Source organism: Mobula birostris, chromosome 7 (genome assembly GCF_030028105.1).
Source record: "Mobula birostris isolate sMobBir1 chromosome 7, sMobBir1.hap1, whole genome shotgun sequence".
In the NCBI taxonomy this organism is placed as follows: Eukaryota; Metazoa; Chordata; class Chondrichthyes; order Myliobatiformes; family Myliobatidae; genus Mobula; species Mobula birostris.
This window is the reverse complement of record NC_092376.1, coordinates 65,833,255-65,860,429: the sequence shown is the minus strand read 5'-3', so window position 1 is coordinate 65,860,429 and position 27,175 is coordinate 65,833,255. Positions and strand designations below refer to the sequence as shown.

General features: G+C 42.0%; 1 protein-coding gene across 6 annotated transcripts in view; it reads right to left on the bottom strand.

Moving 5' to 3' along the window:
- ccdc83 (coiled-coil domain containing 83) overlaps window positions 1–27,175 on the bottom strand; it is a 109,993-nt gene that overhangs the window by 36,615 nt on the left and 46,203 nt on the right. For all 6 annotated transcript variants that reach the window (XM_072264349.1, XM_072264347.1, XM_072264346.1 and 3 more), the window contains exon 9: window positions 26,329–26,426. In XM_072264349.1, the coding sequence (XP_072120450.1) occupies window positions 26,329–26,426 (98 nt within the window). The remainder of the gene's footprint in view (window positions 1–26,328; window positions 26,427–27,175) is intronic.

Sequence of the window (27,175 nt, the reverse complement as noted above, 5' to 3'; positions counted from 1 at the left end):
TAATTATAGACCAGTGAGCCTTACGTCTGTGGTGGGAACGCTGTTGGAAAAGATTCTTAGAGATAGGATCTCTGGGCATTTAGAGGATCATGGTCTGATCTGGGACAGTCAGCATGGCTTTGTGAAGGGCAGATCGTGTCTAACAAGCCTGATAAGAGTTCTTTGAGGAGGTGACCAGGCATATAGATGAGGGTAGTGCATTGGATGTGATCTATATGGAGTTTAGTAAGGCATTTGACAAGGTTCAGAAAGTCAGAAGGCATGGGATCCAGGGAAGTTTGGCCAGGTGGATTCAGAATTGGCTTGCCTGCAGAAGGCAGAGGGTGGTAGTGGAGGGACTACATTCAGATTGGAGGATTGTGACTAGTGGTGTCCCACAAGGATCTGTTCTGGAACCTCTACTTTTTGTGATTTTTATTAACAACTTGGATGTGGGAGTAGAAGGGTGGGTTGGCAAGTTTGCAGATGACACAAAGGTTGGTGGTGTTGTAGATAGTGTAGAGGATTGTCAAAGATTGCAGAGAGTCATTGATAGGTTGCAGAAGTGGGCTGAGAAGTGGCAGATGGAGTTCAACCCGGAGAAGTGTGAGGTGGTACACTTTGGAAGGACAAATTCCAAGGCAGAGTACAAAGTAAATGGCAGGATACTTGGTAGTGTGGAGGAGCAGAAGGATCTGGGGGTACATGTCCACAGATCCCTGAAAGTTGCCTCACAGGTGGATAGGGTAGTTAAGAAAGCTTATGGGGTCTTAGCTTTTGTAAGTCGAGGGATAGAGTTTAAGAGTCGCGATGTAATGATGCAGCTCTATAAAACTCTGGTTAGGCCACACTTGGAGTACTCTAACAACAGGAATTCTGCAGATGCTGGAACTTCAAGCAACACACATCAAAGTTGCTGGTGAACGCAGCAGGCCAGGCAGCATCTCTAGGAAGAGGTGCTGCCTGGCCTGCTGCGTTCACCAGCAACTTTGATGTGTGTTGCTTGGAGTACTCCGTCCAATTCTGGTCGCCTCACTATAGGAAGGATGTGGAAGCATTGGAAAGGGTACAGAGGAGATTTACCAGGATGCTGCCTGGTTTAGAAAGTATGCATTATGATCAGAGATTAAAGGAACTAGGGCTTTACTCTTTGGAGAGAAGGAGGATGAGAGGAGACATGATAGAGATGTACAAGATAATAAGAGGATTAGATAGAGTGGATAGCCAGCACCTCTTCCCCAGGGCACCACTGCTCAATACAAGAGGACATGGCTTTAAGGTAAGTGGTGGGAAGTTCAAGGGGGATATTAGAGGAAGGTTTTTTACTGAGAGTGGTTCGTGCGTAGAATGCACTGTCTGAGTCACTGGTGGAGGCAGATACACTAGTGAAGTTTAAGAGACTAGTAGACAGGTATATGGAGGAATTTAAGGTGGGGGCTTATATAGGAGGCAGGGTTTGAGGGTCGGCACAACATTGTGGGCCGAAGGGCCTGTACTGTGTTGTACTATTCTATGTTCTATGTTAATACGGTAGTGGCAATTCTATTTGGCCGGTAAGGACCTTTGCACAAGCCACGCTATCCATCGCCGATGCCTTCACTCGTGAAAAATCTTTCCTCACCATGCCCAGTATCTCTGGGAGGAACTTAATCCCAAAGCCCCACCAGCTTCTTCTGCAGAAAACAAAAATGGTCTCCCCACTATCCCGCGCAGGCGTAATGACATCACTGTCTCCACTTAAAAGCACAGACAACTATTCTAACATTATCCGGATGGATGCCTAAGTACACTTTCAACGATAATGAGTAAGATTCAACGGTTACCTGGTTACATTCTCCCCTGCATTCAAGTAATCGTCCTCGATTGTTCGCTCACCACAAGGGTACTTTTAACCTCCTTAACTGCTTCTCTAAAGAGAACTGAACTGAGACTAGCCAGTATCTCCGACACTGCTGCCGGACTTATGGAGGCCTCATCAAGGACTGACCTTGGTTCGCAATGCGAGTCATCCAGCATTTACTCGTTTACTCCTGCGGGGTGCTGCCACAGGAGGGCTACCGACCTCCGCCCCTGCATTAGCAGTCGTCGGCTCCCCAGTCTCAGTTCCAGAAGGTGTCATATTTTTGGAAGATATGCTGTCTAGGCTAGGGTCAAGACTCTGTGCACCCTGTTCTGACATATCTTCTACCACTATCACACCATTCTCTGAATCCTCAGAATCTGATTCATGCCCCAGGGGTGAACTGGCCTGAGTTATTGGAGTTTGCAGTCTCCTTCGGGTAGCTGGAGTGGCATGGCTCTCACAGGGTCTGATGTCTACCCTGTTCACCCTCTTGCTAGGCCCACCCTCCAAAGGTTCCACTGTGTAGGTGTTGCCCAGTACCTCTACCACCCGGTAGACGGTTGAGTTCCAAGCATCCAGGATCTTATTACGGCCCAATGGTCTGTTCCTCAAGTAAACCAGCACATCTACGTCAACTTTGGGACAGTACACTTTGTCCTCCTGCCAGGCAATGTGTTCTGCTGCCTTCTGTTCCGAGTATTCTTTTGCTCTGGCATGCACATCCCTCAGTCGGCTCTCGTGTACAGCTAGCCAGTTATGTTTCTGGTCCACTGTCTGTTCTTGCTCCAGCAGAGCATCCACGGGCAAGTGGGGATCCACCCCAAACAACAGATAATAAGGTGAATACCCGGTGGTGGCGTGAGATGTCGCATTATATGGATACACCAACTCGGGTAGATATTCTGGCCATCTGCGCTTCTTTTCTGGAGGCAACGTACTCAACAAATCATGCATCGTCCTGTTGAAATGCTCACACTGCGCATTGCCAGTAGGATGATGAGGTGTGGTACGACTTTTCTTTACCCCGTATAGTTTGCAAAGCTCCGCTATGACCTCACTTTCGAAGTTACGGTCCTGGTCAGAATGCAATCTCTCAGGAACACCGTACTTCATGAACCATTCCCTCAAGGAAACCTTGCTGTGGTATCTGCCTTTTGATCCTGAGTTGGAAATGCTTGGGTGAATTTAGTGAAAACATCTGTGACCACTAAGACATTCTCACACCGATCACTTGCCGGCTCCAACACAGTGAAATCTACTGCTACAACTTCAAGCAGCTTAGAAGCCAGAAATGAGTTCATTGGGGGATGGATCCTAGGCTGTGCATCTTAGTTAGCACACAACGTGGACAATTTTTGACCCACCATGCCACATCCTTGTGAATGCCCACCCAAAAACATCGGCTTCTCAACAACTGCAGACTACGTTCTATGCCTTGATGGCCCATAGAGTCATATACATACTCGAACACTTTGCTCCTCAAGCTGATAGGTACCAGAAGCTGGTAACACTCTCCAAGCTTCCCATCCTCAACTATCTTATACATTAACCCTTTACGCTCCCCGATACTGTCCCAGTGCTTTAACAGAGACAAAACAGGCTTAGGCAGAGTTTTATGCCTCTGGCCACTCAGCTTTCTTTCCTGATCCCATCAGTCTCTTAAGACACTTAACAGAGGGTCTTGCTGCTGAAAAGTATGCAAGTCCCACTGGGAGGGTTGGAGTATTCCCTTGCATCGGACCACTTACATCACTAGTACCAGCTTCCCAGGCTCGAATTTGCTTAACCCTACAGCTGTTAAGACCAGCGGTAACTAGTGCCCGGTCAAGAGCAGTGCCGCGATTAATCAAACTACAGATTGCCACAGACCCATCAAACTCTGCATCCTCTGAGACAGGCTCAGGCTCCCCTGCAAATGGCTGCCTAGAGAGTGCATCAGCCATGGTATTGCTCCGAACCGGACGATACTGGACATCGAAGTCAAACGCTGATAGCTCTGAGATCCATCTCTGCTCCACTGCTCCCAACTTGGCAGTTTTCAAGTGGGATAGGGGGTTATTGTCAGTGATTACAGTGAATTTGGAACCCAACAAGTATCCACGAAACTTCTCTACTACAACCCACTTAAGAGCTAGCAGCTCCAATTTCATGCTGCCATAATTCCTATCATTCTTTTCGGCATTCCTTTATCGCTGGCTTGCAAATATGATAACCCTCTTTGCCTCTCCCTGCTGTTTGTATAACACAGCTCCTAGCCCATGATTGCTGGCATCGGTCTCCACTATAAAGGGCTGGGAGAAATCAGCAAAGCCAAGGATGGGGGAGCTGGTCAGTTTCTCTTTGACCAAGTCAAAGGCAGTTTAACATTCTTCGGTCCAAGACTGTTTTAGCAGCCAGTTTGTTTTACTTGGACTCCCTACGTTAGTACACAAATTCACTACATCATGCAGTGGACCTGCAATCTTTGAGAATCTCTGAATGAATCGTCGATAATAACTGCAAAAGTCAAGAAACCATCTTAAGTCCTTAACTGTAGATGGTACTGGCCGCTGCTGAACAGCTGAGACCTCCTCAGGATCGGTGCCTGTCCCCTTGGCTGATCTCTGGTGTCCGAAGAACTTGACTTCTGACTGCAGAAAATGACACTTCTCCAATTTTACCTTCAGACCAGTCTCCTTGAGGCACTTAAGCACGGTGTCGAGCCTCTCCAAGTGTTCCTGCAAAGTCTGTGAATACACCAAAATATCATCCAAGTACGCAAGCATGATTTGGAAGACTAAGTAATTCATGGTTGCCTGCATGAGCCTTTGCAAAGTCGCCGGTCCATTGCAGACCTCAAATCGCATGTGAAGATATTCATACAGACCAAACGGGGTCGAAAAAGCAGTCTTATGCCTATCACACTCCTCTACCGCCACTTGGTGGTAACCACTTGTGAGGTCTATTGTCGAGAAAAACTGTGCTCCCCGCAGGGCACCAAAACTCTCATCAATACGCGGGAGTGGGAATGCGTCCTTTCCGGTCTTAAGGCTGATTTATACTTGTGTGTCAACTCAATGTCGTAACCTACACAATTGGCTTACACGCGTTGTGAGCATTTATACTTGTGTGTTGGTGCGTCTGTGTCACTCTGCAATTCGCGTACATCACGCATGCGCACACATCTGCCCGTGCAAGGCTTCATGGCCATGGTAGTCTTTCTCGGGGTAAACAAGAAGCGAGCGTCTTTTTTCGTAATAGCAAAATGTGTCCTCCATAATTTTGGAGGTCTGTAAAGCTTTATGGAAAGTATTGCAGCCAGAGTTCCTTCCCTGCCCTTCAGTCGCCCAATGGGAAGCTGTTGTAGCGTAGGAGGAAATGTGATGCTACCAGGCGGACCAATCACAGGTGTTGCGGTCTGCGTTGCCGCGGCACATAGTTACATTTTGGGAGAGGTACGTGTCAGGCTACGGTGTAGGGATCAGCATAGGCACTGCGTAGGGTTCGCGGCTACGCCGTACCTATGGCATCGAGTTGACGCAGAAGTATAAATCAGCCTTTAAGATTCAGTCTCCAATAATCTACACACAGTCTTATGCTACCATCTGCCTTCTGGACCAACACCACAGGTGAGGCATACGCACTATTGCTCTCCTGAATCACACCTTTCTTCAATAACTTTGAGATGTGCTCTTTCACTTCATTGTACTGATTTGGCGGAACGCAACGGTATGGCTGTGAAACAGGCTCGTCATCAATTAACTAAATTTCATGCTTGACCTTGTCAGTGTACCCAAGGTCTCTCTCTTCAACTGCAAAGATATCCAGGTACTTAACCAGTAAAGCTCTTAGTTGAGCTCGTTGTCCTTTACTACCCCCAATATCAAGCTTGTCTAGAATTGACTTTAATTTGTGATTATTACACTCCTCCTTTACACCCACTGTTACATGATCAATGCCAGCTGAGATCTGCTGAAATCTTACTGCACATTGTTGATCACTATCCACGCACTCCACCTTTGACAGGATACCCAGCCGGCTCCTAGGTGCGAGCCATACATCCTCTCAAGAGAGGTTTAAAATCTGTACTGGCACTATACGATTACCAGAGTCAATAAGCGTAGGAATGACTACAATACCTCCTGGTAATGGGGTGTTAAACGGCTCAAGTAACATTTTATGGTCACTACCAGCATGGCCAGTGGCCTTACTTGCCGCAATGGTGACTACAGATCCAGCAGGTATGTGCTCAGTATCTTTTCCCAATACTCGGACTGCGGCTTTCTTTTCAGTAGTGTGCATCTGCACTTTCTGGACAACATCTCTCCAATCAGAATCCAGCTTCCCTTCTAGGGTTGTGTCAAACTCTGCGTAGACAAGTTGCCTACACTGGCTGATAATGTTCATGACTACAATACATGAGATAGGTGGTTCGGTGTTAACAGGAACCCTGACTACTAGAAAGCCACAATTTGGTATATTCGTGCCCATTGCTTGAAACTCTAGCTCTAGATACCCATGGTAAGGCATATCAAAATCACTTGCAGCTGTTAGCCTAAGCCAACCAGCAGTGGACAACATATCCTCGTCCTCTCCATTCAAGTGTTCTCAAAAGAACTGCTCGGTGAGGGTGCTTACTTGACTACCTGTGTCCAACGGACAGCGACACCTGATATTTCAAGCTCAACAATTGGATATGTTCCTGAGGCGCATTGCAGCAACTGGTCACGGGATAGCTGTACGTTATCTGTATCTATGAGGTCCGCAAATTGCTCAACTCCCAATCTCTTGAGGGCGGGAGGATGCAGACTCCACTTCCCTTGCACCCTGCTTCCGTGGGCAATTCTTGGCCAAATGCCCTCCCACCTGACACTTGAAACATATTGGTAGCCCATCTTCTGTGAACCTAGGCCGTAACTTATGTCTACTGCTAGTAGCGCGTGTAAAATCCCTCTGCACAGTGAGATCTTTCACTGCTTGAGTCAATTCACAAAGTGCTTTGCCCTGCTCTGCAACCACTTTAAGGACGTCATCTAGTGTGACAGACTCAGATTCCCGAGCTTTAAGAATCGAGCATTGTGCCTGGCCACTGCTACACTTTGACTTTCCAGACTTTGTATTTCCCAGGGGCTATGCTACAAGCCACAGACGAGCCTCCTCTCGCACTTTTATCATTGAGGACTCGGTGGTCCGCACAAACCTGTGGAGCTCCCTTCTGAGGGAAAGATCCCTGATCCCCTCTATAAATTGATCTCTTACCACTCTTAGTGCTGGGGTGCACTACGCTTGTCTCTAAAAGCTTCCCTGAGATAGGTGAACAAGTCATCAGCCCGGTCTTCCTCAGCATCACTGCACATACGTGCTTCCTCTAAGGCTGCACCCCTGAGCAGGGACATAACCAAGTCATACTGATCCTGGTGAGACTGATTTCTACTATGAAGTGCACGTTGTACTTCAGTAAAGTTATCAACATACCTCCCATCTTTCTCAATGCCCCCCATAAATGGAACAACGTGTCTTTCCCTTGGGACATATACATAGGACCTTCTGCTTAATTTATCTATGGTTGCCATGGCTTCATCATATCTACTATGCAATTCCCTAATTTGTTCATTCAAATCAAGTTCAACTGGTGTGTCCTCTGAGTGTAACATAGTAAAAGCTCAAGTCTTCAAAGTTTTCACAACAAGCTTGCAAAAGGAGTTGCCGCCGTCCTTTGCTGCAAACACGATGGCTTCATGGCCTGCAGTTCCCTGGATCCACGTCTCTGTTTTGTGCCCTGATGTCAGTCGCTGACGTCCCAGCCCATTCCCGAGGCTCTACCGTGCTCTCCACGAGGCAACAGGCGCTCTCTCCTTACGCCCAACGGGAACAGCGGTCCTGGTCTTCACCACTACCATATTAGGTATTGTATATTACACTGCATACAACAATCAGAGACCCTCTAAACTGGCCTGGAATTAGCCCCACTCCTGGTACCAAATTTTGTAGCCTGGGGAAAGGTACACACTCAGGATAACAAATTTTTTTTGGGGTTTTAATTCCTTTATCTGTTTTAGATGTTTTAGTGCCAGAAGAGGGTCTCAAAACAAAACGAACGAATTTACAACCAGTTCGTGCCATTACAATCTTAGTTTAACTTTTGATCCACACCCTTGTATATTGACAAATTGCGCATGCAGTATAGTGTTACGTAACCAGCAACAATGAATATTAATCAAGACTGGTTTTATAAAAACAACCGGACATTTATTAAACACGTATAAATGATAAGGAAAAAAAAACAAAGGAAAACTTTAACCGGAGGTTAAACAGGTATGCAGCCGTTCATCGACTCCACTCGGCTCTGGTTCTTAAAGCGTTAAATGTGAAAACAGTTCTTAAAGCCATACAGTCAGATATAGTTCTTAAAGCGATAACTTCGAATGTCCAACAGTTTTATACATTCAATTGGGAGAGACTTCTCTGGAGTAGGATTTCTTCACCGACGCACCTTTACTGCCGGTTTTGTCCACAGGATTCCTGATGCCGAAAATAAACAGTTTAAATTGACTGACCTTAAATTCCTTTTAGAGAGAGAGAGCCTTTGTGCATGAACTCACTGCGCTATTGCAAGAGTTATCTCAATGCAGGTTCTCTTCAACGAAGACTCAATAAGGTCGATCCTTTATTAAACTGCCAACCGATGCCGACTTCTCTCGATCCTTCACTTCGATGAATTCTTCAATCTCCCTTCAAAACTGTCGGAATTGAGTAAATTGGCACTTCCAGCCACAAATTTCCAGTTCAAATACAATATCTTGTAAGAGAACGCACCTTCCGTTCTAAAAATGAAACTGCGTCACAAAAACAAACACGCAACAGAAACGGAGGCACAACACGTTCTACCTGGAAATCTACAAACTCAAAAACCTACTGCGTCACCTGAGTCGACCCTTATATAGTCACGGGGCACATGTCATCACGTGACCTCACATCGGAGGGAAAATCACATCAGGTGACCTCCAAAAGACTATTACATCATTTTCACAAAAAAAACAGATCTCCTTAAGCATGTAACAATAGAGATACATAAAGAAAACTGCACAAAACTAATACGGTAGTGGCAATTCTACTTGGCCAGTGAGGAACTTTGAACAAGCCACGGTCTCCAGTGCCAATGCCTTCACTGGTGAAATTCTTTCCTCACCATGCCCAGTATCTCTGGGAGGAACTTAATCCCAAAGCCCCACCAGCTTCTGCAGAAAACAAAAATAGTCTCCCCACATTCCTGCGCGTGCCTAATGACATCACTGTCAACACTTAAAGGCACAGACAACTATTCTAGCATTATCCGGATGGATGCCTAAGTACACTTTTAACGATAATGAATAAGATTCAGCGGTCACCTGGTTACATACAGTTCATAACAGTTGAGGAAAAGCATCCATAGTAAAATCATATAAAATTAGTTACCACCCCACCCTCCCACTACCCAACTCCAAGCCAACTTTACGATATATAGAAAAGTTGATCAGAACTTTTATCACCACAGAGCCGTATTTATAAAAAGAGGGTATATTGCCTACTACCTGAGCTATAATATGCTTACATGTAAAAAAAATGTAAGTCTTAACCGAAAGAAGCTGGAAGTAAGGGATTTAAATGCAAAAAAAAGGAGGGATGAACCCTTAATCTAAATGGGAATTATGAAAATACTCAAGAAAAGGTCCCCACACCTTTTCGATCTTTATATCCGAATTAAAAAGTGAATAATGAAACTTTTCAAGGTCTAAGCAGGACATAATGTCTCTGAGCCATTGAGTATGAGTGGGTGGGGCAACATCTCTCCACTTAAGAAGGACTGCACATCTGGCCAAAAGAGAGGTAAAAGACAATGTACGACGTTTAGTCGGACTCAGATACGTGTCAACTTCTTCCGAGGTGCCGAAAAGAGCAATCAGAGGGTTAATTTCCAAATAGCAATTAAGTATATGGGATAAAGTTAAAACGACCTCTCTCCAGATTTTCTCCAAGCTAGGACATCACTTAAATATCACACCTCCTTTGTCTATTGTCTATTGAAATTAGCTTATTGTTTAAGATCCTACTCTACTAGTTTAACAACTTGTACTTTGTTGCCGTTGTCTTCTCTATATTTCCTAAAATTGGTGCCAATCTTTAAATCCTATTGTATACATCTGGTTTCATAAAAATATTGCAGACAGTGAAAATTAATATTCCAAAATACAAAGCACTATGGATGCAATTTTCTACTCTTAATCGGAGCTGGATTTTCTCACTGCACTATATTACCTCCTCTGTGGATCCTGCACACTGATCTAATCCTCCTTTTATGAGTTTATTTTCTTTTTCCAACATCTGTTCTGCATCAGCAGCTACTTGCTCAGAAATAGTTATTATCCCTATGATGTGGATGATGCCGTGGATAATCCAGAAATGTGAGTACTGGTCAAGCAAATTGTTCTAACTGATATAAAGTCAAGCATCTCGAAAGTTGATTTGGCCATATCCATCCATTTCAGGGTTCAGTTTTCCTTTCAGGATGGTTAATTGGTTTAAGGTTTTGGGAGGGGTATCACTTTGCCACAGTGCACCCAGATTTTGTCCTCTTACACCAAAATATTGCTACAGGTGGTTTATTTCTTGTCAGTAGTTAGGTGAAGATAACTGACTTGCCTCTTGTATAGAGGAAGATGAATTACATGATCAGAACAATGTTTCTGTCCTTAACTAGTTTGAGTGGATAAACTAACCTTGATTCTATTCTCTTACCTATCCTTTGTTGAGAAGCTCCATGAAAGATTTTGTTTCTCAAGTTTTGTACCATGTAATCCTAGTGTCTCTGGGATCTGTATTAGATTATTCCCAATTTCCCATCTATATATAGCTCTGGTGCCATCCCATAGATAGAACTACTTTCAACATTTTGGCTAATCATACTTCTATCAATTCATTACTACCTCATTAGTTTTCTCTTATTGTTAGATGAGGAAGTCATGACTTATTCAGTACTGAATGCAAATATTTGCAGCACTGTTTTCATCTTTAGCCTCCTTTACATGCCTATGCATTTGCTTGCTTCTTTTCCACCAACTCATCCTCAATGTTTTAAAATTCACCTCTTGGATTAAATGTTCATTCCTTCCTCCAGTAATTCAATGATCTTTTTGCTTCCCTCAGAACCTGATCGATTCAATCTTGGAAATTGCTCCTTAGTGTACCACAATAGAGTGCCACAACATCTAATAACTTTCCTTTCGTAATAAAAATAATTACTACTTTCACTGTCTTTACGAAAAATGGCTAAGATAAATCAATAAGTGAATTCAAGGTTAAGCAGGTTATTTCTGTGATTGGCTTTTCATAATGTGACTCTGCTCAATTCAGTTCTTTTGAACACTACTAATTAGATCTCTATATATCATCTTTGGCAAAAAATAAACTTTGAAGGTGCTCAAAGCAATTAAAGTTTATCAAATCCATGATCACATTTCCCACCAGTGGGAAGAGGAAACTCATACATTGAAATCATGACCATTTTTGAGAAATAAGACAAGCCCAACAATGGTAACTACGGAGGGCTTTACTTGTTGTCTGCCACGGGGAAAATCATCATCAGTTCTCTTGTTAACTATCTCACCTCAGGGTCTAAAGAGCTGTATCCTTAATCATAGTGTCGATTCCATCTATCTCAAAGCAAAATGGATAGGTTCTTCTTTGATAAATGTACTCCAAGATGGAACAACTCTAAGATAAATGTAGATTGCAGCAAGTCATTCTATGTGCCTGCCTTCAACCTCAACAAAGCCTCCAGCTTCATTAATTTGAGGGACTAGGGAGCACCTCTTCAAGTTCTTGAACTTGATTCATGCTAACATGCAAGCTATAGTACCAACCAATCTTGGTGAAGAAAGTGTCAAACAAGCCTTTGCCATACCCCAGTACTATTCCAAATGTTCCTTTCTGCAATGCTATGTCTGGTTTCCAACAAACATCTCCGTGAATTTGTTAGCGGTGAGGTGCAGCATATAAGATATTGCTCAACTTAAGGTGACTATGTTCAAGAGTCAAAGTCACTGAAAACGAAGTAGTTGAGCTACAGTATGAACATAAGAAATAGGAGCAGGCGTAGGCCATCTGGCCTGTCAAGCCTGCTCAACCATTCAATAAGATCATGGCTGATCTGGCCACGGACTCATCTCCACCTATCTGCCTTTTCCCCATAACCCTTAATTCCCCTACTATGCCGAAGTCTATCCAACCTTGTCTTAAATATATTTAATGAGGTAGCATCCACTGCTTCATTGGGCAGAGAATTCCATAGATTCACCGCTGTCTGGAAAAAGCAGTTCCTCCTCATCTCCGTCCTAAATCTATTCTCCCAAATCTTCTGCCTATGTCCCCTAGTTGTAGTCTCACATATGAGTGGAAGCAACTTTCTTGCCTCTATCTTATCTATCCCTTTCATAATTTTATATGTTTCTATAAGATCTCCTCTCATTCTTCTGAATTCCAGAAGATGACTCTTGTATTTATGCATTCATGGAAGCTTTACTACAGAACGTCATTTTTGTTCACCAGGGTTTATGAGGGGATGGGTCTTAAACTCAACATTCTCCACTCTGTGGTTTTCAGTACACTGTCCTTCACCAATAAAAATTGATGATGAAACCCAGGAAAATATGCACCTCTTCCTATATCAATGATATTTTTTCCCACAACATTCAATATGCTAGCACAACCTTGTTGAGGGAAAAGGGTATTTGTACATCAAGACTTAAGACCTGGTCTGAAACCAATGGTATGCAGGGCATCAGTGATCCCTAACCGGATATATGCTGCTTAGACAATGGCTACCTACAGCAGACATCTCAAACCACTGGAAAAATGCTGCCTCTGCAAAATCCTCAATTCTCTGGAGGGATAACACAACCAACAGCACAGATCAACACCTCTAACACTGTCACTCTATTGGTTTTGGTGAGTTACCCATATAAATTTTTCAGTCCTGAAAACACTCATGAAACAGACCCTCATTTATAAACTCTTATCTTGAGAAGAAATTATCCAGTGCACAAAGCTCAAAGCTTCTTTCAAGAATTGCAACTTCCCCACCAACATTTAACCCATGGCCACTCAAACCAGAGGAGGAGTATTTGTGATGGTGTTGAGAACCACAAAGGAATGCATCAGGAATACATTATGCGTGCTTCAGTGATAAAATAGTTGTGCCCTATTACATGTTTCTCACCCACTTGCTCCAAACTGTGGAAGTGTCTATGGTTCCATAATGTCCTCATCAGCCACCTCAGAAACCACAAAACCAGTCTGGAAGCAAGTTATCTCTTTTTCTGAGAAACTAAGAAGGAGATGATATTCATTTCAAATGAGTATCGGCTCCATCAGTTTTATGCAGGGTTGGAAGAGAAATCCTCCCTACTTGGCTGTCCTTCTACCTGCATACAGGCAGAGGCTAAAGAGTAAAGTTCTAGAGATAAGGACAACAAAGAGGTGGTCATGGGAGGCAGAGGAGCGGCTACAGGATTGCTTTGAGACAGTCGACTGGCCGTGTTCAAGGTCTCAACTGTGGATCTGAATGAATACACCATGGCGGTCATGGACTTTATTAAAATAGTTGTAGGTGAGTGTGTCCCCACCAAATCATTCAGAGTCTTCCCCAACCAGAAGCCCTGGCTGAATCATGAGATCTGCAATTTGCTGAAGGTCAGGTCAAAGAAATGCCAGTCCGGTGACCAAGGAAGTTGCAAGGGGTCCAGGTACCATCTCTGGAAAGCCACCTCATGGGCAAAGAGGCAATTTCAGACTAAACTTGAATCAATGAAGAATGCTCAACAGTTGTGGCAGGGCTTGAATGCTATCAACCCTTCCAGGGCTTCTCTTCCAGATGAGCTCAATGCCTTTTATGCTCGCTTTGACTAACAAAACACGGAAGAACCATCACAAACTCCCACAACCCCCGATGCTTTGAAAATCATCTGGTGCAGATGGGGTACCTGGCCAAGAACTAAAGACCTGTGCTGATCAACTGGCTGGAGTGTGCTCTGAGATCTTTAACCTCTCGATTTGGCAGACTGAAATACCCGCCTGCTTCAAGCAGACTTTAATTATACTGGTGCCTGAGAAAACCATGGTAACCTGCCTCAATGACTATCATCCAGTAGCACTTATATCCACGGTGATAAAACGTCAGAGAAGCAACTCCAATTTCCCTAGCAGAGCAACAAGTCCACAGCAGATGTCATCTCTTTGACTCCTTACTCATCTGGACAGCAAAGATGCATACGTCAGGATGCTCTTTGTTGACTACAGCTCGGTATTCAACACCATCATTCCCTCAAAACTAATCAATACGCTTAAGAACTTGGCGTCAATACCTTCCTGTGCATTGGATTCTCAATTTCCTCACTTGCAGACCCCAATCAGTTTGGATTGGCAACAACATCTCATTCACTATCTCCGCCAATACACGTGCACTACAAGGCTGTGCTTTACACTTGTAACTGTGCGGTTAAGCAGAGCTCCAATACAATATTCAAATTTGCTGGTGACACTATTCTCACTGGCTGAGTCAAAGGTGGTGATGTTTCAGCATATAGGAGAGTGATTGAAAACTTAGCTAGGTGGTGCTACGACAACAACCTCTTACTCAATGTCAGTTAGACCAAGGAGCAGATTATGGACTTCTGGTGGAGGAAACTAGAGGACCATGAGCCAGACCTCATTGGAGGATCAGAAGTGGTGAGGGTTACCAACTTTAAATTCTTCAGTATTATCAATTTAGGGGACCTGTCCTGGATCCCGCCTGTAAAAGCAATTACAAAGAAAGTACAGCAGCGCCTCTACTTTGCAAAGATTCGGCATGCCGTCAAAGAGTTCCCCTCCCCTCCATTGAGCACATTTACAAGAAGCGTTATCGCAGGAAAGCAGTATCCATTATCAGGGAGCCCCCAGCACCCAGGTTATGCTCTCTTCTTGCTGCTACCATCAGGAAAAAGCTACAGGAGCCTTAGGACTTACACCACCAGGTTCAGAAACAGTCATTACACTTCAGCCATCGGGCTCTTGAAGCAAAGGGAATAACTTTACTCATCTTCACTTGCTCCATTATTAAAATGTTCCCACAACCTATGCAGTTATTTTCAAGGACTTTTCATCTCATGTTCTTGACCTTTATTGCTTATTTATTCATTATTATTATTATTTCATACTTTTTGTATTTGCACAGTTTATTGGATTTTGCACCCTGGTTGAACAGCCAATCTGATGCAGTCTTTCATTGATATTATTATGGTTATTATTCTGTTATGTATTCATAAAGTATACCTGCAAGAAAATGTATCTCAGAGTTGTATATGATGTGTTGTGTAATCAGTATGTACAAGTCCCAATGAAAGCATGTGCAATACTTGATCTGCTATTAGGAAATGAGACAGGGCAGGTGACAGAGGTTTGAATAGGAGAACACTTTCCATCTAGTGATCATAACATCATTAGTTTCAAAGTAAATATGCAAAAAGATAGGTCTGGTCCTCAGGCTGTGAATTGGAATTGGAGAAAGGCCAATTTTGGTGGTATCAGAAAGGATCTGGCAAGTGTGGATTGAGACATGCTGTTTTCTGGCAAAAGTGTACTTGCTAAGAGGGAGACTTTCAAAAGCGAAGTTCTGAAAGTACAGAGCCTATATGTGCCTATTAGAATAAAAGATAAAGGTAACAGGTGTTGGGAACCTTGTTTTTCAATAGATATTAAGGTCCTGGTTAAGAAAAAAATGGTGCATAGCAGGTAGGAATAAATAAGGTGCTTAAGGAGTATAAGAAATACAAGCGAACACTTCAGAAAGAAATCAGGAGGGCTAAAAGAAGGCATGAGGTTGCCCTTGCAGACAAGGTGAAGGAGAATCCTAAAAGATTCTACAGATATGTTAATAGCAAAAGGATTGCAAGAAACACATTTGGTCCTCTGGAAGGTCAGAATGGTAATCCATGTGTGGAGCCAAAACAGATGAGGAGATCTTAATTTTTTTTCTTTTGCTTCTGCATTTACTCAGGAGACAGACACAGTCGATAGAAGTGAGGCAAAGAGGCATCAACTTCATGGACCCTATACAGATTACAGAGGAGGAGGTGTTTGCTGTCCTGAGGCCAATTATGGTGGATAAATCCCCATGGTCTGGCAAGGAGTTCCCTCGGACCCTGTGGGAGACAAACGCAGAAATTGCAGGGGCCCTAGCAGAGGTATTTAAATCATTCTTCGTGACAGGTAATGTACCAGAGGATTGGAGGATAGCCAATCCAATGTTGTTCCACTGCTCAAGAAAGGCTCTAAAAATAAACCAGAAAATTATAGGCCAGTACTGACATCAGTAGTGGGAAAGTTATTGGAAGGTATTCTGAGGGACCAGACATGGATAGACACGGACTGATTAAGGATAGTTTTTAACGTGGCATCACAGGTAGTTAGGGTCATAAAGAAAACTTTTGGAACGTTGGTCTTCATAAATCAAAGCACTGAGAACAGGAGAAGGGATGTTCAGTTCAAGTTGTATAAGACAGTGTGAGGCCTAATTTGGAATATTGTGTGCAATTTTGGTCACCTACCTACAGGGAAGATGTAAATAAGGTTGAAAGAGAACAGAGAAAATTTACAAGAATGTTACCAGCTATAATTACAGCTATGAGGATCCCTGCAGCCCCCAGTAACCCTGTGATCTCCGTCTCAGAGGTTGACATCAGATTGTCTTTCAAGAGCGTGAACCCTCACAAGGTGACAGGCCCCAATAGAGTACCTGGTAGGACTCCGAAAACCTCTGCCAGCCAACTGGCCAGTGTGTTCAAAGGCATTTTCAATCTCTCGTTGCTACAGTCAGAAGATCCTAACTGCTTCAAAAGGGCAACAATCATACTAATGCCCAGGAAGAGCACGGCGAACTGCTTGAATGACTTTCATCCGGCAGAATTCACATCTATGATGATAAAGTGCTTTGACAGGTTGGTTATGGCTAGAATCAGCTCTTGTCTCAGCAAGGACCTGGACCCACTGCAATTTGCCTATCACTACAATAGGTCTACAGTGGATGCAATCTCTTTGGCTCTTCCTGCAGACTTGGACCACCAATTAATACTTCTGTCAGGATGCAGTTTATTGACTTCAGCTCAACGTTTAACACAATCTTTCCTACAGTTCTGATCAAAAAGCTCCAAAACCTGAGCCTTTGTACTTCCTTCTGAAACAGGATCCTTGACTTTCTCACCAGAAGACCACAGTCCATGTGGATCGAAAATAACATCTGCACCTTGCTGATAATCAACACTGACTCAACTCAAGGATGTGTGCTTAGCCCACTCCAATACATCCATGACTGTGTAGCTATGCATAACTCAAATGCCATCTATGAATTTGCTGACGACACAACTATTGCTGGCAGAATATCAGATGGTGACAAGAAGGCTTGCAGAGGTGAACAGATCAGCTAATTGAGAGGTGTCGCAGCAACAACCTGGCACTCAATGTCAGTAAGACCAAAGAACCAATTGTGGACTTCAGAAAGAGTAAGACAAGGAAACACATACCAGTCCTCATAGAGGATTCAGAAGTGAAAGAGTAAGCAATTTCAAGTTTCTGGGTATCAACATCTCTAAGGATCTATCCTAGGCCCAACATATCAATGAAATTCCAAAGAAGGCAAGACAGTGGCTATATTTTATCAGGATCTTGAGGAGATTTAGTATGTTACCAAAGGCACTTGCAAATTTCTACAGACATACTGTGGAAAGTATTCTATCTGGCTGCATCACCATCTGGCATGGTGAGATTGGGGGAGGGGGGAGGGGTTGCTACTGCACAGGATGGAGGTAAGTTGCAAAACATTGTGAACTCAGTCAGCTCCATCGTGGGCATTAGCCTCCGTAGCATCTGGGACATCCTCAAGGAGCGATGCCTTAAAAAGGCGGCACCTATCATTAATGATCCCCATCACCAGAACATGCTCTCTTTTCATTCTACCATCAGGGAAGAGGCATAGGTGCCCGAAGGCACACATTCAGTGATTCAGGACCAGCTCCTTCCCCTCTGCCATCAGATTTCGGAATGGAAATTGAACCCATGGACACTATTTACAACTTTTTTTGCACTACTTATTTAACTATTTTATATATCACTTATATATTAGTGACTCACAGTTTTACTTATTATGTATTTCAATATATACTGCTGCCACATAACAACAAATTTCACGACATGCTGGTGATATTAAACTTGATTCTGATACTGATATACCATAACAGAAGCAAGCTTACCTGTTATGGTATATCAGTATCAGAATCAAGCTTAACATCACCAGCATGTTGTGAAATTTGCAGGAAAAAAATTCCCTTAACGTCTTGAAATATCAGATTCCTTTAGTTCCCAGGTCTCAAAAATAATTGGAGATATCTTTTTGAAGAGCATTTATACAAATATGGTGGATTATGTTTAATTAGGGCACTGCTTATTTGGGAGAACTCCTATAGAATAAAAACAGATGGATTCCCATCGTTTATTTGGGGCAAAATGCTGCTTTATTGAGACAGGAGACTTTTGCTGAACATTTTCTAACTAGTGTCAGTTGCGCATATGTAATGTAGCTATTGTTTGTGCTCAAAAAGCAGAGATTTTTGTCATTGATAATAGATGAGTAATAAACAGTAAGACAATTCAGAAATGTTTTGTTCACTGCGGTTTGAAGCATTCAGGCTTGCAGATGCCAGAAATGGTTGGGAGTGAAAATGAAATGATTTCTCTACTTCAACAAGTACAAAGAATTTGAAGGTATCAACAATCATCTTTAATGCTATAATGAAAATGAAGGTTTGGAAAATGCAATCATCAAAAGCACTGTTTGAAGGCAGTGTATTATATGCACTAGGTGTCTGCGCTGATTTTGTTCACTTACAGACAATCAAAAGACACCAGCGTATTCTGAATGAATTCCTCCATCAATAACTATTAGGAATTAATACACAATTTTATAGTACTGTAGTAGTTTTGGTCCTGTTCTAATTTGTTCTGCATTTCATTTAAATACATAATTTGTTACTCAGTTAAATGGTAGTTTACCTTTTCTCTTCCTTTTTAACTATTTCTATGAAATTGTGGCAGCTGCTTAATTGGGCCAAAATATATTGTTCCGGATGTGTCCCAATTAACTGAAATCCACTGTAGAACTTTATGACTGATTGGTTTCCCTATTTAACAAAGTATTCTGTGGAGCAGGAATTTGACATTGACTGCAAGTGCTAATTGTATATGACAGTATTTAACAGCTGGTTATAGTTGTCTTCTATGATGCAGTTCTGTTTGAGTAAATGGCACAAGTTAGTGAATTATTAGTTAAGACTTAAATAATTGAATTAAAAATTATTAATCGAGTTAATTTCACGTTAACCACATCAGCTGGGCAAATTGTGTATTTTCTTAAAAAATTAAAAAGCATAGAATACTTTCCTATGCAATGATTCTTTAAAATTGTCTCAGAATGTGGGTGTCAGTGCATACTGCAGCATTTTATGTCAATCCATAATCACGTTCAGGAAGCTGGTGGTTCCATGACTTTGATTCAGAGATGATGAAAGATAGGTTTCCAAGCCAGAGTCAGAGGTGACTGTGATAGAACTTGATTGACAGTGATGTTGCTCCTAAGGCCTTTGTTCTCCTAGCTTAAAGGTCACATATTGGAATTCTAATCACTAATCCTAGGAAGGTAATGGGGAAATTTAGTGATGTTGAAGTTTTTGAATGTTATATGCAGATGTTTAAGACTTTATTTTAATAGAGATGGTCATTGCCTGGGGCTTGTGTGGCAATTATCATTTCTTGCTGCAAGTAAGGATAGGGCACTTTGTTTTCTGAAAAGCTGCAAATGAAAGTGAAAGCTATGCATTCAAGAGGATTTGAGTTGTTGCAGCACATTCTGTTGATGGTTTGCAATCACTCTGGAAGTATGTGGAGAGATGATGGAAAACCCTCAAGCAAGTTGTTTTTGTTTTGGATGGTGTAAAATTTCATTAGCGTTGTTGAACCTAAAAATATCTAGATACATGGTCATTATTTCATCACATTTCTCATGTATCTCTAAGATGTTGGAAATAAAGTTAAGGAGTCAAATTTGAAATTTAAAATTTAAGTGAGAAAACTGGGCTACGTGGTGATCACGAATCTTCTAGATTGTTGTTCCGGTGAAAGAACTCCAGCACACATGTCTGATTTAGGCTTATGTCACTCCAGATGCATTAGTATTGTTAATTTCTAACTGTCAGCTTCTAATTTCAGCTTGAGAACAATTAGGAATGGACAATATTGCCAGTGATGTTCTCATTCTGTGAATAAATAAAAATATAGACCTAAAACCCTGTGTTGCAATTTGAATTAAAATTAGATCCTTACATTCATGCTTTCATTGGCATAGGGGAGACAGATTTATATATGGCACCAGAGAGCAAATGCAGCAGAATCAGAATCAGGTTTTATTTCACTGGCATATGACATGAAATATGCTGCTTTGCAGCAGCAGTACATTGCAATATTTAAAAACTAAAGTTAAAAAGTATTGCAAAAAGAGAACAAAAAAAAAGAAAAAACATGTACATTGTCCATTCAGAAATCTAATTGCGGAGGTGAAGAAGCTGTTCAAAAAAACATTGAGTGTGTGCCTTCAGGCTCCTGTACCACCTCCTTGACAGCAGCAATGAGTAGAGGGCATGTCCTGAGTGATGGGGGTCCTTAAAGATGGATGCCGTCTTTTTAAGGCATCGCCTTTTGAAAACTGTCCTCGATGCTGGGGAGGCCAATGCCCATGATGGAGCTGGCTGAGTTTGCAACTTTCCGCATAATTTTCCGATCCTGTGCAGTGGCTCCTCCATACCAGATGGTGATGCAACCAGTTAGAATTCTCTCCACTGTTCATCTGTAGAAATTTGCAAGAGTCTTTGGTGACATAACAAGTCTTCTCAAACTCCAGATGAAACGTAGCCGCTGTCATGCCTTCTTTGTAATTACATTAATATGGTGGGCCCTGGATAGATCTTCAGAGACGTTGACACCCAGGAACTTGAAACTGCTCACCCTTTCCACTGCTAAGCATGCATTCTTGAGTGCACAGCATGAGTGTAAGAGTTGTGATACTATTTGTATAAATTGTTGGTTTGGCTGTACTTGTATTCTGTGCGAATTCTGCTTGCCACAGTATAGGAAGGATATGATTAAGTTAGGAGATACAGAAAAGGTTTACAGGAATGTTGCCTGGAATGGACAACTTGACTTTTTCCTACATAAACTTTATGAAAGTTTGTAAAATTGAGAGGCATAGAAAGGATAGATAATTAGTCTTTTTCCCTAGGGTAGGGGACTCTAAAACTAGAGGACATGTATTTAAAGTAAGAGGGGATCGATTAAAAGGGTATCTGAGGGACAAGTTTTACCACACAGAGATCAGTGGTTACATGGAATGAGCTGCCAGAGGAGGTAGTAGAGGTAGACAGAATTACAATTTTTTAAAAGACATTTGGGCATCACATGGATGGTAAAGGTTTGGAGAAATACTGGTCAAACACAGGCATTGGGAATCATCTAGGTAGGTACCTTGGTTGGCATAGATGAGCTGCGCTGAAGTTGGGTTTCTGTGCTGTATAATTCTGATAGAACATGAATCATAAGATGAGTCACTCACTGCAAGATACCTAATGTGCTCTTGTGACTGGTCCAATTAAGTTTCTAATCACAATTTCCAGGATGATAATAAGAAATTTGGCAAATCTCTGAATGTCAAATGAAGGTAGTTAGACTTTCTTTTGATAGAAATGATCCTTGCCTCATGCTTATGTGACTCATCATTTATTGCTGCATGTAAGGATAGTGTTTCAGGATGTGAGAGCTACAAATGGTAGTGAAAACTGTGCATTTATCAGCAAATATCCCCACTTCTAACTTTAGGTCGGAACTGCAATTTATATGGCATGTTCTTTCTTTCTGGTTCTCCCCAGAATCTTGGACAAAGAAACAATGACCAGGTACATAGGAAGTCCTACCTGCTGGCTTTTTTTTCTAGATGGAATTTATTTTTCTTCTTTTAAAAACTCAAGTCCAACCACATTAATAAAAAAGCAACTCTTCTTTTATGAAATGTAACATCCTATTAAATTACCAAACAACGCTTCTTGTAATTAACAAAACCTGCCAACATCCAACTTGCAATTTCTCTATCAGTGCTGGCTGGCAACAAAAAACAATTCCAGACTATTGAGCTTACATTTTTGTGAATAAGTAACATACACCACTTATTTTGCGCCTCTGTATAATATGCCTGAAATCAGGGCAATAAGTCAATAGCAACAGAAGCGTGAAGTAAATTTGTTATCAATGTACATATACCACCATATACTCCTTTGAGATAATTTTCAGAAGGGCATTCACAGTAGATACAAAGAATCACAATATAAGTAATGAAATACTACACACAAAGACGGACAAACAAACAATGTGTAAAAGATGACCAACAGTGAAAGTACAAAATAATAACAATAAAGTTATAAATAATATTGAGAATGATTCAAAGTGAGTCCACAGGTTGTGGAATCAGTTCAGTTTTGAATTAAGTTAAGTTATCCATGTTGGTTCAGGAACCTGATCGTTGAGGGGTAATAACTATTTCTGAACTTGGTGTGGGACCTGAGGCCACTGTCCCTCTTTTTCGGTGGCAGCAAGAGAAAATGAGCATGGCCTGAATAGTGGGGGCCCTTGATGAAGGATGCTGCTTTCTTGTGGTAGCACTCCTTGTAGAGGTGCTCAAATGTGGGGACAGCCATGATAGACTGGGCTGTATCCACTACTTTTTGTAGGCTTTTCTATTTTTGGGCATTGATGTTTCCATACCAAGCCATGATGCAACCAGTCAGGGATACTCTCCACTGTGCATGTATAGAAGTTCATCAAATTTAGATAACATGGCAAATCTGTGCAACCTTCTAAGAAACTAGATGCACTGCCATGCCTTCTTTATAATGACACTTAAATGCTGATCCCAGGACAAATCCTCTGAAATGATAACACCAATGAATTTAAAGTTACTGACCTCTCCACCTCCAATTCCCTGATGCCGACTGGCTCATGGACCTCCAGTGGTCGTTAGTCAACTCTTTGATTTTGCTGATATTGAGAGGTTGTTGTTGTAGCACCATTCAGCCAACAGTGGTGTTGTCAGCAGACTTAAATATGGGATTAGAGCTGTACTTAGCCTCACAGTTATAAGAATAAAGCAGTGCACCTGTGTTGATGGTGATTGTGGAGGAGATGTTAATGCTAATCCGAACTGACTGTGGTCTGCAGTTGCAGAAATCGATGATCCAGATGCATTAGGAAGTTTCGAAGCCCAAGTCTTGGAGCTCATTGATTAGTTATGAGGGAATGATTGTGGACTGCAGAGTTGTAGTCAATTAAGGGCGTCCTGATGTATGAACCTTTACCATCCAGATGTTCCAGAGTTGACTGAAGCAGTCAATGTAATAGCATCTGCTATCGACCTGTCGTGACCATATACAAATTGGAGTGGGTCCAAGTCACTCAGGTAGAAGTAGATTATGTTTCATCACCAACCTCTCAAAGCACTTCAGCTTAGTGAATGTAAGTGCTACTAAACAATAGTCATTGAGGCAGGTTACCACATTCTTCTTGGGCACTGGTATGATCAAAGCAACTGGGTACCTCAGACTGTCGAAGTGAGAGCTTAAAGGTGCCACTTCACATGTGAGACAGCTTTCCAGAAGTCATACCTGAGCCTCTTGTACTTTCCTTGGTTGCCAGGCTTGAAGGCAGCAGATTGCAGCTCCCTTGACTCATCCAGGGCTTTTAGTTGGGGAAGTCACCGAATGACTTTATGGGGACACACTCATCCACGGGTGTCTTTATAAAGTCCATGACAAGCGTGGCATATTCATTCAGATCCTCTGAGTCCTTGAACATAGCCCAGTCCCACCAGCTTGAAGCAATCACATAGCTGCTTCTCTGCTTCTTGTAACCTCCTCTTTGTTGCCCTTACCTTTGGTGCCTTGCTCTTTAGACTCTGCCGGTATGGTGGTAGGAAGAAGGCCACCCAGATGATCAGATTTCCCAAAAAATAGTCTAGGAATGGAATGGTAGGCATTCTGTAATGTAGCAGTGGTCAACTGTGTTGGGATGCCTGGAGCTGCAGGTGATATGATGATGATAATTGGGCAGAGATTTCTTCAAGCAAGCATGATTGAAGTCCCCAGCAAGGATGTGAAAGGCATTGAGTAGCCTGTTCCTTGTTTGCTAATCATGGCATTCAATACATCAAGGGCTTACTTAACATCTGCCTATGGGGGTATGTGAACTGTAGTCAGTATCAAGGTGGAGAACTCACTTGGTAAGTAGAATAGTCGGCACTTAATCATTAGATATTCTAAGTTGAGAGAAAAAGAGTGCCACAAGACATCTACATCCAAGCACCATGAAGAGTTTATCATGAAACACAGTCCCGCACGTCTGGCCTTATTTAAATGTTCTGCAATTCGATCCACCTGGTAGATTAAGAATTACTATATCTGGTGTGTCTGGAGTGAGCCATGTCTCACTGAAACAGAGAATACAGCAATCCCTCATTTCACTCTGATTCAGCAACCTTGCTCTTAGGTCCTCTGTTTTGTTCTTCAGTGACTATACACATCAGCGAACAAGATGCTGGGGAGTGGTAGTTTCATGTCCTGATGCTTTAGTCTGGCTTGAAGTCCACTCTTCCAGCGATGGCAACCTTTGTCCGCTTCAAGATGCCGTACCTGCATTCCTGAGAGTCAAGTTTGCAGAGTCCTTCGGAATACTGTAAGATCACTACTTCGTTTAGACTGTACAAAAGCATGTTTCTTAAAGGGAAATTACAGGCTGCAGATTGCAGTGATAGTAGTTTTATACTGTCTACAGTTCTAAACTCTGTATGCTGTCAAATTGGGGTGTAGCATGTCAGTCCAAAGTAGCACATGTCCTTTCTCTTCATAAATAGGCTGCCCAGCCTCTGACTGGTTTTCATTCATGAGCTTTTCTGATAGCTGGACGATCTGGTCCTTCTAACCACTGCTGCCTGATTATTTTTTTGTAACTTGACTGCATTTGTATTGGATGATTTCTGTTCAATAAACACAGACTTATGGACGTAGCTCAGCACATCACAGAAACCAGCCTCCCCTATGAGTCTGTGCGGTTGTATTCTGTGTTCTTGCTGCATCAGGAAAGCAGCCAACATAATCAAAGACTCCACCCTGGACATTCTCTCTCCTCCCCCTTCTGTCATACAAATATCTGAAAACATGAACCACCAGGCTCAAGGACAGCTCCGACCTGGCTGTTATCGAATGACTTCCCAGAATGACAAGTTGGACCGTTGATCTCACAATCTAACTCACTATGATCATGCTTTGTTTACCTGCACTGCACTTTATTCTGCATTGTTATTGTTTTACCTTGTTCAACCTCAATGTACTGTTTAATGATCTGATCTTTATGAACAGAATGCAAGAGAAGCTTTTCACATCTGACAAGAATAAACCAATTCCAATTACTTCTGGAGGAACTCAGCAGGTCAGGCAGCATCTATGGAAATGAATAAACAGTTGAATCTCTGGCCCAAAATGTCAACTGTTCCATAGATGCTGCCTGACCTGCTGAGTTCCTCCAGTATATTTTGTGTGTTTCTCTGAATTTCCACCATCCGCAAATCTTTGGTGTTTAAACGGTAATGCCCTTTTCTCACTGTTACCATCAGGTAGGAGGTACAGAAGCCTGAAGGCACACACTCAGTGATTCAGGAACAGCTTCTTCCCCTCTGCCATCCGATTCCTAAATGGACATTGAACCCGTGAACAGTACCTCACTTTTTAAAGTATATTATTTCTGCTTTTTGCACAAATTTTAATCTATTCAATATACATATACTGTAGTCTATTTATTTATTCTTTTTCTTTATTATGTATTGCATTGAACTGCTGCTGCTAAGTAAACAAATTTCACAACACATGCTGGTGATAATAAACCTGATTCTGATTCATGACAGTGTATAGAGAATGGTGTATCTACAACAAATAAGTAAAGAGGGAAAAGGTTCAGTATATTTTTCCTCTGCTTGTTTTTTTTTATAACCTGCCTCCTTCAGAACTCAGCTGATTTAGATGCCACGAAGCTAAGGCAGAGTGGTAGGCGAAAATCGATTCCTTTTCCTTTGACTAGATCCCAAATGATTGTATTTTGTTCTTTAAGTGAAACTGTGTTAATTGAATATCAAATGTGCAAATATTGTTGATGCAAAAAAAATTAATAAATATCTAATTTTCAATTTTCTAACTCTGTGCTTGTTTTAAAGTTGTTATATTTTCTATAATTCGTTGTAGAACATGACAGTACAAATTTTATTAAAGGGGGTTGATTTTCTACTTTAGAAGAATATTTAAGTGGTTTATCGTTATTACCTGAAGTTTCACCTCTGTGATATAATTCAGTGGAAGCACCTTCCAATAAGCCGGTGTCATGGTCTTTAGGTCGAACTGCACAAATCTCAATCAAGTTCCTGTTCAACAGACATAAAGCACCGTAAGATGACTAAAAAGTTTAGGAAGAAAACCAAATCAATTGCTCCATGAATATTTAATTAATAATAAAAAATGAAGTTGCATCCTTTGAAAAAGGCTATATTTTCCAAAACATTCAACGAATAGTAGAATGCAACAGCACAGATTGGGACCATTGGCTCATCAAGTCTGTCCCACCTCAATATATGAGGAATCAAGTTCATCTTAAGCCACTAACCCCTTCCTGTGAACAGTGATTGTTTAATTTGAACACTTATACACACAGTGGCCAGTTTATTAGGTACCTCCTGTACCTAATAAAGTGGTTACTGAGTGTATGATTGTGGTCGTTTGCTGCTATAGCCCATCCTCTTCAAGGTTCAAAGTGCTGTGCATTCAGAGATGTTCTTCTGCACACCACTTTTGTAATACATGGTTATTTGAGTTATTGTCACCTTCGTGTCAGCTAGAACCAGTCTGACAATTCTCCTCTGACCTCTCTCATTTAGAAGGCATTTTTGCCCACAGGGCTGCCGCTCGTTGGCTATTTTTTTGTCTCTGATTTTCACACCTTGCTCAGTAAACTCTAGACTGGTGTATGAAAATCCCAGGAGATCTGTAGTTTCTGACATGCTCAAACCACCCTGTCCGGCACCAACAATCATATGGTCAAAGTCACATAGATCACATTTTTCTTCCCCATTCTGTTGTTTGGCCTGAACAACAACTGAACTTCTTGACCATGTCT